General features: G+C 32.8%; 1 protein-coding gene and 1 long non-coding RNA gene across 3 annotated transcripts in view; both read left to right on the top strand.

Annotated features, from left to right (window-relative positions):
- The first annotated feature begins 303 nt into the window (after positions 1–303).
- On the top strand, positions 304–1,147 carry LOC137396236 (uncharacterized). Its single transcript, XR_010978502.1, has 3 exons — positions 304–383; positions 717–760; positions 1,084–1,147. It is a non-coding gene; the product is annotated as an uncharacterized lncRNA (long non-coding RNA).
- Positions 1,148–10,473: 9,326 nt separating this feature from the next.
- Positions 10,474–16,997, top strand: part of LOC137396402 (ectin-like) — a 42,070-nt gene continuing 35,546 nt past the window's right edge. Inside the window, exons 1-5 of one of the 2 annotated variants that reach the window (XM_068082661.1) lie at positions 10,474–10,560; positions 10,914–10,955; positions 11,329–11,544; positions 12,225–12,380; positions 12,650–12,786. In XM_068082661.1, coding sequence (XP_067938762.1) covers positions 10,557–10,560; positions 10,914–10,955; positions 11,329–11,544; positions 12,225–12,380; positions 12,650–12,666 — 435 coding nt within the window. In that variant the 5' untranslated portion in view covers positions 10,474–10,556 and the 3' untranslated portion in view covers positions 12,667–12,786. Of the gene's footprint in view, positions 10,561–10,913; positions 10,956–11,328; positions 11,545–12,224; positions 12,381–12,649; positions 12,787–16,997 lie in introns of those variants that run through there. The other variant, XM_068082662.1, reaches the window with a different exon arrangement.

Below are 16,997 nucleotides of genomic sequence, written 5' to 3' on the forward strand. Positions count from 1 at the left end.
TTTAAAAACTTCCTTAGATAAGTTATATATGTACTTTCGTTTTAAAAAAAATTGCAATTATATTTCAGCTTTAGAATAATTTGAGTAATAAAAAATTTGAGTAATGTAAGATTGCCACTTTATTGAAACATAAAAGCAGAAAAATATCTTTCATATTAGGTGGCGCATTTTCATATGCCGTTGAAAGCATAAACAAGAAGGTGAAGTGCAATATATGCCAGAAAACATTTGCCTACCGCCACAGCACATCATCACTAAAATATCATTTAACTAATTATCATCCTACTGCTCAGAAATAATTATACCAACCAATAATTGCACCAACCCTCCACTATCCTGTGGTGGAAGACAATGCTATGGAGATTCTCGACAGACCAGAAAAAGTACGTACCCGCTTATACTTGTCACAACAAATTGAATTATTTAATGAGCAACAACTTTATACGATTTTATTTAATTTATGATTAGTAAATTGGTTACACGCAGCAAATTTTTAATATATTTTCTTTACTAACTATGTACTACTCAATAATTTCAAATTTCTGTCTTTTTATCTTTTGGCGTGTAATGAAGAGCATTTTGTTGATGATTACCATGCCAATACAAAGATACGGCATACCAACTCTGGTTCCTTCATCTATTGTCCTATAAAAGCAAATTCAGTTACTGCTGTCAACGTAATCTAACTACATGTATTTGTTGTTGGTTTGTTTTAGTCTTTGGCCGATACTAGACATCCTTCTCCTCCATGGAGTCGTCGGTAAGTGTATACTTGACTAGATCAATGACATTTATTAACATTCTTTTCTATAACGCTTTGATATCGACCTCCACAAGAAAGATTACATACTTCCTTAGTTTGTCACATCAAATTGATTTAACTGCGGTAAAATAATCTTGCGTTACTTTATTTCGTTTCCTATTAGTCTCCTGGTAACTTGGCAACTTAGTTTTTAAAGCTTTATTAAATAACCCTGTTCCTTCACCAATAATACTCTAAAAGTAATAACCAGACTGTTCATAAAATGTTAAAATTCAACTACTTTTTTCAACTCTATCTAACTATTTATTGTTATGTTTTAGACTTTGGACAATGCGGAGGCCTCTCTCTACACGGAACCACAAAATGAATTCGTTATACCTACATGTATATTGTAAAGTTGTTGTTTTGTTTGTTTGTTACGGTGTAACTGATTATATGAATTAAATAAATGAATGCAATATAATTTGAAAATCTGTCTGTTCATATTTCCAATAATGGCTGATGACTGTTTCGAAAATGTCAAGGGTTGACAACTTCAAATAACTGAGCAGTTTACTGGCTAGCAGAGGAATAATATAGGTTACAAACTGATAACACATGCGTGTAAAAACCTGATAAAGTCGTGCCCTCTTACTTTTGTCTCTCTAATTTAGAAGCGGAGTTGTGCGATATTGATTCTGAAAATATAAAAGGCCTTTTATCATTGGTTTGCTGATCTTTGCTACGCTGTAAGTTAGTACAAGGATTGTTTGTATAACCCTTTGTAACAAAAAAAATACAATATTAGCTTTAGGTACTCAAGTAGTAATAAATTAAGGCTTCTAACTTCTAATCCTTCCCGACACCCAGCACATTTGTGTAAAGTATCCCTAATACTAAGTATATTTATTAGCTGCTTGTAAAGACTACCTTGTAAATCCAAGCAAAGAAATCATATTTATATGTAAAAAAGGTAAAAATAGGATCGCTAACATTTAACACGATCAATGAGCATAAAAGTATGTCAAATAGAACTAACAAATGTAAAAATAATTGTGGAAAAAAATCATTTGAATTTGGAGTTATTTACTCATAGAATATTATAATAACTACCCGTATATTGATTACTGCATGGTCAGTAAATTATTTGTGAGATGTAGTTGAAAAAAAATATTTATAGCAAATTTTTGCTAATTAACAAAGGTTTTCGTCTAAAAACTGCTAAGGAAGGCCTATTTTGTGTACTGCATTGTGTCTGAAGGGTATTACTAAACACTCTAGAACAAAATATCATCTCTTTCCTGCGCATATCTTTTTCAGGTGTACATACCTCTGATAGCAAAGGTTTAAACAATCGGTGTACAGAAAAATACATAAAAACATGCAACAACAATAAAAACAACCTCAACAGTTCAAGTTAACAAGTTTCAAAATCTTCAACTTCTAACTAAAACAGAAAAGAAGGCCTACCAGAACAACAAAACAAAATTCCAGCATCTGCTAAACAATCCTTTTGCAACTTGTTTTTACAATATGTCCATTCGTTTTTTATAAAACAAGTTTACTTGTAAAGAGAAGATTTTGTAACATGATTAACACAACTATGATGACTAACACTTCTTGTACTAATGTCACATTTATTTCTAATTTCAAAAGGAATTTATTAAAACAATGTAGAAAATAACTAGCTGCAAATTTCTTTTGTGAATACATATTCTTAATAACTAAATATATATACTGTATATATTATATATATTGTCATTAATTTCAAAAATGCTGAGTACAACTACCAGGTTAATTTTTCCAATACTTATTGTTAAATGTGTATAATATCTATTATTATATAATTATAGTTTTGCTATATATGTATAATACCTAATATTATATTATTATAATATTGTTATATATGTATAATATCTGTCATTACACTGTTATAATATTGTTATATACAGTATGTATAATATATGTATATACTGTATGTATAATATGCATTATTATATATGAATAATATATATCATTATATTACAAAAATATTGTGATCCCATCAAAGAATTCTTAACCCTTTTATTTTGCAGATATGATTATAAAAAGCTATATTGTTATATACATATTTTATGATATACTTACATTATTTTTTTCTAATGTGACATTGTCGGTATTCCACAGTGACTCATAACTGCGCAAATGATCAGACTACAAGTGCTTCTTTTTTATAGTATTTGTAATCTTGTTTTACTGTTTTAATCTTTATATTGTTCATCACTATTTTCATCAGTTGTGTGGATTGTAGTTGAGTTGCTGTTAATGTTTAAAACAACAAACAGCTACCTACATTAGTTGAATAAATAACAGACTTTTTATATGCATCATTCATAAAGTACTATAATATATAAAATTGAAATAAAGCACTATAACATATAATGTTAGCAAAATGTTCAACAATTGAACAATCAATTTATGAGCAATTACGGTCATCCATTCTTGTTTCTCTCTCAACTGCTTCACACTGTAAATAACACAGTAATAGTACGATAAGTTAAATCAGTTATCAGCTTGTCTATGTTCGCTTACTTAGCACCTCCATTAAGCATCTTGTTTCTATTAAATGTGCAAAAAATAGAGCAAGTTTTTCTATTCCCTTCTCTTTCACACGATTTACTGGGCTATAAGATCAGGCTGTTCCAACCTGTTCCAACAAAATATTTTATTTTGGAATAAATTAAATTAAAATCAAACATTCAAACTATAAAACAAGTTAGCAGTTACAATTGCAAGAGAGCAGTCATGGTTCATTGGTTAGTGCGCGGGTGTATAATTAATATGTTAGGAGTTCAAATCACAAAAGGACCATTGATGGTGTCAGGGAGGGCATCTAACCACTATTGCTCCTGTGCCAAATCTCATAAGCAAATGGTCACAACACACTTTGCACCAGATATATCATCTGCATTGGCAGTTCTCTAAAAAAAAAGTCAAAGAAAGAATAACTACATATTACTAAACATTTGACTTATCTATGGTAAAATTGATGTACAACTAATGCGCTTAGCAGTTCCGTGCGCCATGAGAGATCGTAATGAGTAATCAGTTTATGCACAACCAACTGCCAAAATGACAAGGTGGCTGGATGGTGTAGTTATTAGAGCGCTGGCTGTAAATCAAAGTGCCCGAGTTCAATTTCCATGTGAGGCAATTTTTTTCCTGAAGCTGTTAGTGTGGCTTTGGACAGACAGACAAACACTTTTCTTATTATAGTAAAAATTCAATGATATAATTTTATTTGCATTGAATTAACATCCACCATGACCACAAACTGTGAGTGCAATTATCTCACAAAGAACTTGAGGCAAATATCACATTCCACGATATACAACTTACCTCTACACTGAACAGATGGTTTTGTCTTACTGAAACTTACATGTATAACGTACATGTAAGTTTCATCTAGAAAGGTGGAGTTAGATTTTTGTTGTAAACTACTGCACAAATTATAGTTAATACATTAGACTTTAATATAGATTTTATTAAGCCCTCTCATGGGCGAAACAGTTTAGTTAGACAAAAACTAAGAATGATATCTTTTTCGACAAAATATCAAGGACTTACGTAAGCTAAAGTAAGTACTCCATTATGTTATTATATTGCATATTTGTGCTGATATATTATCATTTTAAGTATGTATATGACACAGTTATATATAAACATAATTATGCAAAGTAATAACTTAATGGCATTGACACATAAAGTGGTAGTACAGCAGCAGATGGAAATGTGTTATGGTAACATGTCGATATAGAACCCTTTGATATGACACTGTATCAACAGAGATATGCAAGAAAAAAACATTACACCAGCAAAGATACACAAGGTGAATCATCTAATCAGCAAGCATGGCTGTCATGTGGAGACAAATGACATACATGATAAAACAACTTACCAGCAAGATAAATTTGGCTATTTTTAGTTTTACTAAATTGCCATCAAAATATTTTTGTTTAATAGTATGGGACAGAGTTTTGCGCTTGACACTCTAATAAATCAAGAAGATGATTGGCTTTGACTTACCTTTTTGTTCCATATTTAGTGATTTCTGATATTGCGCCGTCATACCTTTCTGTGTTCACGAAACGGTTGCGGCATACTGTAATGGCAGAAAACAACAAGGCCCAGGATCGGTGAGAGCCCTCACGGTCGACCGATTGTGCTTGGACTACTAGGCCGGCTCGGCATCCCCAAACTAGCGGAGAACTGGAGATAAAAGGCTAAGCCGGCTTTCGATTTGGCCAGAAGCACGAATGCCCGGCCACTGGTCGTTAAAAAATATCCGAGTGGCCACTGAGTCTAGGATGGAGAGGCTAGTGACTACTAAAATTAAGATAAAGAGGCCAAGTTACCATCGAGTCGGCCATCGAGAAATCGGCCTCTTTCCGACTTGGCCTTTAAAAGACGAACCTCTTACTGAGTCGACACATTTGGAGAAGAGGGTGGGGGTATACGTGGCTATAGCATATAAGGAGCACCAGTAGAAATGAATGACAGAGTATGGGAAAGAATCATTGCCTGCATTTGTCTGTTGGATGCATACATTGTATGTATTTATATATAAATTTGTTCATATATATTGCCTTGTACTCAATAATGGTTTTGTTCTTTGTAAAAGAGTGTGATGCATTTCTTCACAATATTACATGTATGCATGAAATAACTAGATTTAATTGACCAAAGTGTGTATCACACATGTTATCAATACATTTGGGCTCTAAGATTGGTATTACGCTATTTTACACACACTAGTACCCTGGCAGTAGAGTGTGCTGCAATACATACCGATAAACTGAATATTAAAAACAAGTCGACAATTCCGGTATGAAGGGATTTTTTACCCCAACCTCTAATATTTCAGTGGAATAGACGTCCTCTTATTGTCATCAAGATTATTGTTATTATTATAACCCAGAAAATCTGGTGTGGCGTGAGAGATCGTTGGGTGTAATAGTTATTCATACAGTTACCGGTATTGTGAAATACGAATGGCTGGCTGATTGGTGCAGGGGTTAGAGTTGGTCTATTAAGGTAAATGTCGCCAGCTTGAATCCTGTACTATGCATTATTTGTTCCCAACCTCTTGTCATGGCTCTGGACAGATCAACCGATCAGATCACCAACATATCATCTGGCTCTTATTAGTGTAGAGATTATATTAGTCTTATCACTACTGATTATTTAATGTGATTCAAATTAAAACTTTTTACAAACATGCATTTTAATGCATCTTTACGGTAGATCTAATTGCCATTCATTTTTAACTTATGCTATGACATCAAAAGTGGAATGTGAATATCCTCGCAAACTTCCTTTTCTATTTTGTACTATACATCGTTACTTAAATTTAAAAATCTCATAGAGAGGCTGCTCTGCAAATAATATCCATGTTTTTGCTTCAATTTAATAAATCAAAATTCACATGCATATTCATGAACTGAAGTATATGCTTAAAGGGTGTCATTATTGTAGAGGAAGTCAAACAAATGGGTTTGACGAAAACCTCATCTTCAGCAATGTAGCAACACAGTGACCGGCGACCACAAATGGCAAACAAATTGAATAATTTCTCATATGAATGTAGACACGGTGCTTGCATCTTGGTGGTTCAGCAACTCCCTTGACACACCTTCCTTGTTATTTGTACCAAATTATGAATCACAGGCAAAAGTACCTTTAATTCACAAACTTCCTTGTTTTATACGTTGAGATCGGTGACATGACACCGGCAGACAGGTTGAGATCGGTGACATGACACCGGCAGACAGGTTGAGATCGGTGACATGACACCGGCAGACAGGTTTGCTGAAAATACAGCAATATCACATGGCATTTTAGACTAACATTATTTGGTACACCGGTATGGATGATTAAAAGAATTTTATTTTGCTGACAGAAAATGTACCAGAAGCTGAAGAAATGTTTAGTATTTGATATTATTTTAAGCTTGCAGCATTCAAAGTTTTTTGAGTTAGAAAGCAAAATCTGCTGATTAAGTTAGGCCTACCAGTTGTCGTAAATATTTATCTAAAGCAAAAGTACTTGTTGTTCCTAGACTTCATATTTTCACATATTGAGCTGCATGATGGGACTGTCATAAGTTATTTAATAGACACAAACTTTCAAAATATTTCTGCTTGAAGTTTTTCTCAGTTTTGATGTTTTATAGATATAATTTAATGTACTTACTCAATGCTACTCTCTTCTAAATATAATTTTCTTTTTTTGTAGCTGCAGGTAGGTGCATACATTACTCAAACATTGACAAGCGCTACATTGGTTATTTCACAAACTTTTAAGCTAAAAAAATTGCTTAATGACACTTCATTGACAACTTAAACATTATTCACTTATATCTAAAGTTTGTAAAAAATGTCTATGTCAACTAGTAATAATAGTTTGCATTATTATTCAAGTACCTCTACCAACATCTACAAGCTTTTACAACTTTTTTGATTTTGATTTTAGATTTTAAGTTAATAACCACTTTTCTCATTGTTGGAGTCATCGATAAGTCTATACTTAACTTCAACAATTACATGTGTTAACATGTTTATTCTATATTACTTTGTTTTGATATTTTCATTCACTGTACAGTGTAAGCACCTGCTTAACTTGTCACACTGAATTGAATTACTTGCTAAAGATAATCTTGGTTTATCTTATCTTATTCCTTGTTAGTTAACTAGTTTCTTGCTTGTTAGTTAGTCAAGTGGCTTCCCAGTTTTAAATTTAATTTAAATCGCTAGCTCTTCTACCTGTAATACTATAAAATTAATAATATTATTATGCAAAATACCAATAATATTGTTAAATATATTGGTATACTAATACTATTAATTATACTAATAGTATTATTACTAATACTATATATATACATGTATATATATACATATAGTTTATGTGCATGCCATTTAGTATTTAGTTTATAACTAAATACTTTCAAGTGTTTAGTTATTTAAAAGGAATGTGTGAACTGCTCTGGTTGAGTGTGTTGTTGTTATTGAGATACAAATACCTTTTAATTAACTAATAGCAATTTAACAAAAATACTATATTTAATTGGTAAACAGCATCACTACAACAAGTTTGATAACAATAACAACAATTTGAGCCAATACCAACCCAAGGCGATAAACCAAGGAAAAAATTCAAAGATGTTTAGTCGAAATAGTTTATAACAATATTTTGGCAATTTACAAGGTCAAGCATTTTAGTAAACCAAAAAATGTGATCTGCAGGTTTCAATGTTTTTGCCACAGGCACAGCTATAATGACTAAATATGTACATACTAGCTAAGCATATCTGTTAATATGACGTAAGAATAATTACATCAGGTGTTACCCATCTCAGGATATTTGCAATTAAATATTCTATAAAGAGGTTAACTAGTAGCATCTGGTGTATCTATCTCTCATAAATATGATATCCTAATTAAATTCCTACTTATCAACTATTAATAGAAGTTACAATACAAGCTAAGTGCAACACCAAGAATAAAGTGTCCTACAGTCGATAAGGTAGCATATGTCTGTGAAAAGATAGTTATCCTTATCTGTTTGTCTTTTTTTATCTACTACCGAATCCTACTCAAAATTTCTTGTAATGTAAATAAGCTAAAAAGCTAAAAGAAAAGTTTTAAATGTATTAGTAATCTTGAAACAGTTATTATTTTTTAACTATAAAAAAAAAAAATTATTAGGAAATATTTTTATATCTCATATCTGGTTTGAACAGGAACTGTTATTAGGATGATACTCTGGGAGTATTCAGTTGGTTTACAGCTCACTTGTTGCTTTCTTTGTTGACCTCCTCCAAAATGGTTTACCTTTTCTAGGCAGGCTTACCGCCTTGTGGAAAACGTACTCTTTTTAGGAAAACTTACCCTTTTTTAGAGAGACTTACCTACCTTCTCTAAAAAGGCTTACCCTCTCAAGGAAGGCTTGGCATCTTCAGTAAGGCCAGCCCCATTCTTCCTAGAATGGCTTAGGCCTACCCCTTTCAGGAAGACTCCCCGTCTATAGGAAGGCTTACTTTTCTAGGAAGGCGTACATTACTATAGGAAGGCGCACCCCTTCTAGCAAAGCTTACTACCTTTAGCGAGGCTTACTACCTTTAGCAAAGCTTATCTCCTCTAGGAAGGCTTATCCCCTCTAGGAAGGCTAGAGATCAAAGCAAGTTCTTGTTTTCCTCCCCATAATTGTTTACAGGAATCTGTATTATGTAACCTCAATTGTACAAGCCACTAACTTAGTTACCACCAGAGATATTTAATATTCAAACAGAATAAATTAGATAGTCTAATTATAAAACACTTAACAAGTGGTATCTGGAAATCATTTGCATCCTTGATATAATTAAGATGCTGCTGTATGGCAATATTGTAAATAAATACATGAAAACTAGCATTTAATTTAGCTTGGAAGGTTTATCAAGAGTTTAAAAAAAACTATATTCTGACAAAAACAATTAATATATATTTTATGGTAATATTGTAATTATGCATGCAATACTTGCAAATGTTTCCAGTGTCAACCATAAAATATTTATTCTAAGAACTTAGCCATAATTATTTATGCAAACATGACATCATGCATGGCAAACCGCATACATTTACCTAGAGCAGATATGTAGATATGAGGTTAACATTCACATTGATAGAGTTTAAATTATATTAATACGTAATGCATAGGATATATAATACATCATTCATAATATAATACATGATATATATATATATATAATACTTTATACATAGTATAATACATAGTATATATATAATACATCATATATAATATAATACATAGTAAATATATAATGCATGATGCATAATACTTATCAGAGTAGATACATTGGGTCAGCTCAATAATACATGTACATACAGCTTAATATCTTTGTTTACCAAGAAATGTATAGTATAATGTACATATAATATAATGAGTACTCTTTATATCATACATTATTCTATATTTCTAAATACTATATATATATGTATATATACTAAGTATATAGTACATATATATATATATATATATATATATATATATATATATATATATATATATATATATATATATATATATATATATATATATATATATATATATATATATATATATATATATATATACTATATATATATGTATATGCATATATAATATATGTAATATATGTTTTAATAACTATATATATTTATATGAATAATATATATATTATATATATATGTATGTTTTTTTTCGTATCCTTCCTGATCCTTTTTATATCTTGCTCATTTGGTCAAAATGTAAAACTACAAGCTTCAAGAGCTTTCAGAATTAACACTTTTTACTCTAATTAAATATTGGCATAACGTGTCAGTTTAACAAATAATTATAAAGAAATTTATAAACAGTGCAATTATTATCGTTACTATAGTTATTGTGGAAGGCAAACCAATGAGCTTGACTGAAATTTGGTTTTTATAGAAATAATAAATTAACTGCCAGCGACCACAAATAGAAGATTATATTTGAATAATTTCACTTACGGACGCCGCTACCGTACCTGTACCTTGATGGTTCAGCAACTCCCTTGCTACACCTTCTCCGTTATTTACATCAAATATGAATCTAGCACTGAGGTACTTTCTAGTCTTGGACTTCCTTGTTTCATTTATTGAGATTGATGAAGTGACACGAACAGACAGGTGCCCTTTCTGGTTTACTATAAAACAGCTGTATGGAGAGGTGAGGTCATATTTGGTTTTATACTCAGATCAGATACTACACAAACATGGGTGAGTAAAACTAAATACTTTTATCAATAAAACTCGCAACATAAACTTATAAAGATGAAAAATGGGGTATTATTCATTTCGGTTTTCAAATAATATCTATCGATTAATTTACAAGCTACCACAGATTTTTATTTGGCGTGACCTTCACGAATGTTTACAGGTTAAACTTTTCTCACTTCATGCTTCAATATCATTTTAAATACTAACTCTATAAACAGTTAATAAATATATTTATCACCTTTCAAAACTGTTCGCATTTATTTTGTTTGATTTTTGTTTGAATGTAGAAGAGATAAAATACAAAAAAACTAAACATTTGTTAACTTTCCTTACTCTTATTCTCTTTGTTTTAGATTCCAAGCTGCTGGCTATCCTTCTCCTTGTTGGAGTTGTCGGTAAGTGTATAATATTGGCAACTACTTATATTTATTTCATACATTTTAGAGCTGAAATACACCACATAATCACAGCTCAGTGGTAATCTAAAAACCCTCCTTTGAGTTAAATTTCTAAAAAAATTCATGTTCATAAGCAGTAAAAATTAATCTTATCGTAAAAATACATCAACAATGCTTTATCTCATAAATAAAGAAACAAATTAACTTTTGTGTGACATGTTTAAATCAGATGCTTTCAGAGATTAACAACTGTCAGAAGTTGTCATTCTTGTTTGGAATCAAATTGCTCCTGATAAAAGTTGGTGTTTATGGTTGATGTGCCTATAGCTATGAATTAGACTTGGTTTAGCATGGTAACACTCTATTTAAGGAATGATCAATGCTCGCTACCCACCCCAACACCATTATGGATACTGGTCACCCTGGTCAAGGTGGGCACAGTGTAACGTACCATGTGGAGGTGGCACCCAGAGCAGAGCCAGGCACTGCAGATTTGATGGACAAGGTTCTCCTGGAAGCTACAGATGCACTGCACAACAAAGCCCACATATTCAGAGGAGAGAGTGCAACACTCACTGCTGCCGAGGTAAGCGTATTAATTCATTTTAGATTTAAGTGAAATAAAACATACAATTATGTATGTATGCTTAAGTACCTTGATAGAATTTTAATCATATTTTGTTATTGAATTAATCAACCAATGAGATCTTGAAGTATTTATATAGGCTTTGAAATAGATGAAGTGCATTTCAACATAACATCGTTTTTGGCTGACATAAACAAGTTAGCATATATATCCTTAATAAGGTTTAAAATATGTCATTTATTTTGTCGTTGCATTCAAAATAAAGCATTGTAAATTTGTATCACTTTAAAAGTCAGCTATGGTTTAATAGTTTGTGTGTTCACAATCAGTAGGTCAGTGGTTCGAATCCCGAGAGGATCATTGGTGGTGTTAGGCAGGGCATTCAGCCACAATAGCTTCTGTGTCAAACCCTAAGTGAAAATAGACAATATATTATGTACCAGATTATACCATTTGCAGTAGCGACACTAAAATGAAAAACATAGAAAGAAGAAGAGGTTTTTGACCACTATAAACACAGTAGAAATAATAATGTAACATTTTGTTATCATAGTCATAAAACAACAATTATAAAAATATGATTTCATATTTGACACAATGTCATTTTATCAGCATCTTAAATCCATCCTATCTTATAAGTAGCTAAGAGATGCTTGAAGCTATAGCTGTTTCCATTCTAGTGGATGGTAACTGGTCTGGGTGGAGTAGCTGGTCGTATGTTCACGGATCACAGCAGCATAAGTACTACCTTCAAAAACGAACCAGAACATGCACCAACCCTCCACCATCCTGTGGTGGAAGAAACTGCTATGGAGATTCTCGACAGACCAGAAAAAGTAAGTACTTGCTTATACTTGTCACATAAAATTGAATTATTTAATTAAAATTAAGCTAGAATGATTATGAAAAGGTAAGTTTATGTTAACTGTTTGTAAGGCAGAAATATAGAGAACCTTCTGTGTTCCTCTCTATTTATTGGTTGTTTTCTTGTATTGCTGTGAAGGTAAAGATGAAAGATACCTGCAAATGCTAGGGTTCAGTGATATAACACAAGTACGCCTGACTTTCAACATAATCTGACCAGATGCTGTTGTTTTTGTTTTAGTCTATGGACAATACTGAGATTGAACGGAGTGAGGAACCACAAAGTGAAACGTTTATAACCTACATGAATATTGTTGTTTTTGCTTATTGTTATTTTTAACTCAATAATAATTAAATAAATGCATATTAAATACATAACCAGTTTAGTTATGATTACACTGAATGGTTGTTAATAGCAGGTTGTAGAGCTTGCTCTGCTAAAAACATAGCACGAGCTGACAACTTCATTCAAAAGATGAGCCTTCTCTGGAAGTCAGTCTGAGGGCACTGAGCCAATTATGCTAGTTTTATGAAAGTCTTGCTATAATGTTGTCATTGACTCTTGTGTCTTTGAAATGAATGTATAAATATTTGTTTTAGATGTCTACCTAGCTACAAGAACCTAAGTTGCGGTCTCTAGTTTTCAAAAAGTCTGTGACAAGATGTCTATTTCAGAACTTGCCATCTCCGTTGCATTTTACTTTTTCATCCTCAAAATATGCTAATTTGATAGTTTATAGAAAGTAAACTAAAATTAATAGAATTTATTTGGAATACATATTATTTGTAATTATCAAAGTTAAAATTGAGCTAATCCAAAAGGCAAAATGCAAAGTATTAAGTCTATGGGTCCAGTTTAAATATTTACTATTATTCATTCTTGTTTTCTGCCCACCTGCTTTACATGGTAACTAATATCCAAACTGTATGGCTGATTAAAGGTAAACTTATACAAAATCTTGGTAGGTTTTATCAGAAATTATTAGTATATTTTATAATTTGTCATTGTTTTCGATGTTTGAGGTGATCTGACTCCAGGATGTTTCAAGGTTAAAATCATCAAAACTTGATCTCGGTTAAAAACGCTCAGACGAAAAACGCACATGCAAAATGAGGTCACTAGTTGCTATCGTTGCTATAGAAGATAATGCGCTCAAGTAGCAGCGTGAAGAGTCTCTATTCTGTCTGGTTCTTTTTAACTACAGACAACATAAACGCACTTTTGTTTGATCTAAGCGCTTTAACCACGATCAAGTTTTGTCCATTTTAATTTTGAAACATCCTGGCAGTCAGATCACCTTAAACATAAAAAAAAATTGCAAATGATAGAAAAATACCAATAATTAGTGATAATGTCTACTAAAATCTTTCTGCAAGTTCATCTTTAATAAACAACCTGATAATTATAGCTTGTCTCTCCTCTTCTATACATAACAACTGTCTCTCCTGTCTTCTATACATAACAACTGTCTCTCCTGTCTTCTATACATAACAACTGTCTCTCCTGTCTTTTATACATAACAACTGTCTCTCCTGTCTTCTATACAGAATAACTGTCTCTCCTGTCTCCTGTACAGAACAACTGTGTCTCCTGTATCCTATACAGTACAACTGTCTCTTATGTCTCCTATGCAGTACAACTGTCTCTCCTGTCTCCTATACAGTACAACTGTCTCACCTGTCTCCTATGCAGTACAACTGTCTCTCCTGTCTCCTATACAGTACAACTGTCTCACCTGTCTCCTATACAGAACAACTGCCTCTCATGTTTCCTATACAGAACAACTGTCTCTCCTGTCTCCTATACAGAACAACTGTCTCTCGTGCCTCCTATACAGAAAAACTGCCTCTCCTGTCTCCCATACAGAACAATTGCTTCCTCTGTCTCCTATACAGAACAACTGCCTCTCCTGTTTCCTATACAAAACAACTGCCTCGCCTGTCTCCTATACAGAACAACTGCCTCTGCTGTCTTCTGTACAGTACAACTGCCTCTTCTGTCTCCTATACAGAACTGCTGCCTCAGCAAAACAGAGTCATAATAAATCAATTCTTTAACTTATTTTAAGTTCTGTAGCTATAGCAGAAAATAATTAACTGGTTTATTAACAAAACTTTATGCGATAGAATAGATAAGAATATTTAATTATAACAATACCTAAATGGGATATAATGGATTTGTCTCATTTTTAACTTGATTAAACAGAATATTCATCTAACTCAGTCTGAAGAAGTGTGTAGAAGACTTCAAAGTATTATTACAAGCTTGATAGAAATGATTAATAGCGCATTTTATTGTACGTACAATTAAGCAAAAAACACCTGCTAATGCTTGTCACTAACTTCAGCTATGACCACGACCTATACATAAAAATAGTTTGCAATCATTTTGAGGCAAATATGACACCATGATATACAACATAAATGCATTGCTACAAGTTTATGGTGATTTCGAGTTGCTAGGTATAGTTAAATATTACCCGCTCTCTACAGTCAGACCTGCAAAAGAAGTGTTTATTAGTGATACAGCATCGAAGAAGTGTATAGACAGAGATGTGATAATATGAAATTTGCAATATCTAAAGGTAAACAAAATAGTTCTCTAGTAAAATCTGTAAAAGTACTTAACCTCAGATTTATGTATCTAGACACATGGTTTACAGGTTTACAAGTACTCAGAAATAACAAGAATAGCTGCAACAACTTGCGATATTCATTTGTAATGCATCTTCCATGTTTACTAGTTGTGATTTATGATATAGTTTTTAGCGAATTTATGAAATAGTTTTCAGTGATTTGTATAGTCTGCAGAACTCATATTGTACTTGTACATGCGACCTACTTGTGTGGTATATCGTGCATACAACGCTGAAATTCATAAGAGGTAAACAAAAACTGAACTCTACTGGCAAGGCTGAGGTTAAATATACTTGAGCTAAATTATTCTTTTCATTTGTTATAACCACAGGCTATAGAGCAGCATGCTTCCCAAGAGTAAACTCGAAGGTTTTAGTTCTGCTCTGATTGGCTGTGGGAATTGATCAATTAATTCCAAGTTGCACTCTTTCAAACTGCAGCTTGTTTATTTTATGAAACATTAAATAGCTGAAATTAAAAAAAATTGTAAAGATAAAGATTGATCAAGATTATGGCAAAATCTACTCAATTTAAGCTCGTGTACAGGCTGCTAGCGTACAGACTGCTAGTGTACAGGCTGCTAATGTACAGGCTGCTAGGGTACAGGCTGCTAGTGTACAGGCAGCTAGTGTACAGGCTACTAGTGTACATGCTGCTAGTGTACAGGATGTTAGTGTACAGGCTGCTAGTGTACAGGCTGCTAGCGTACAGACTGCTAGTGTACAGGCTGCTATTGTACATGCTGCTAGTGTACAGGATGCTAGTGTACAGGCTGCTAGTGTACAGGCTGCTAATGTAAAGGCTGCTAGTGTACAGGCAGCTAGTGTACAGGCTGCTAGTGTACAGGCTGCTAGTGTCCAGGCAGCTAGTGTACAGGCTGCTAGTGTACAGGCTGCTAATGTACATGCCGCTATTGTACAGGCTGCTAGTGTACAGACTGCTAGTGTACATGTCGCTATTGTACCAGCTGCTTGTGTACATGCTGCTAGTGTACAGGCTGCTAGTGTACATGCTGCTAGTGTACGGGTTGCTAGTGTACATGCTGCTAGTGTACAGGCAGCGTCAAAGTTGCTGTTTGCGTACTCAATTCAGAATGCTTTCCTTTTCACTAATCTCTGTGGTTATATACAAAGACAAAACTAGATGACATGACCTAGTTAATGCTGATTGGGCAATTAAAACTGGGCAATTGGGATGAATATCGTGTATAGTTATTGCTTTGCAGAAAATATAAAGTGGCATAAAAAGTTATTCCTCCAAACTAAGCACAAAACTAGCGAATCAAATGGCTAGACCATATTAAAATGTCTTAATGTTTCAAATTGTCTGCACTTTCAATTTATCACTTAAATTCACAGAACTTCTTAATTGCAAGCTGATATCCTCATATCATTAAATTTTATCACATACTCTCATCTGCTTTACACGTAAATCTGTTCATAAAACCTCCCTGGCTTAGATATTTATGTACTTGTATAAGATAATTGTTGTTTCCACCTTATTCGTACAACCACCTGTTGCTATCTTTAGCTGAACAAGATTCCCTCGGATATTCTTTATAAGCTTTGCTCTAACTCACTTCATGCCAAATAAGTTTATTTTAGATGAAAGCTGTTTGACCCTATCAAGGTCAAAAAGGTAAAATAGAAGCACTCAACCTAATGGTGAACATACAAGTATGGAAGGCCAACTAAAAAAGTGTACAATCCTTATTATAATAAGAACCGCGTCCCTCTGTCTGTCTGTCTGTCTGTCTGTCTGAAGCCGTAATTAAAGGTTGGGAAAGTATATAGGGTCATACAGGATTTGAACCCATAACTTTCAGTATGGTGGACCAACTCTGCAACTTTGGAGAATAATTATACATATAGTTATTACACCTGATAATTTCTCATGGCAGACTAGATTACCAGCGTAATAGTGATCTATAACACTATTTATTTTAAACTGTT

This window comes from Watersipora subatra, chromosome 5 (genome assembly GCF_963576615.1).
Source record: "Watersipora subatra chromosome 5, tzWatSuba1.1, whole genome shotgun sequence".
NCBI classification, from domain to species: domain Eukaryota; kingdom Metazoa; phylum Bryozoa; class Gymnolaemata; order Cheilostomatida; family Watersiporidae; genus Watersipora; species Watersipora subatra.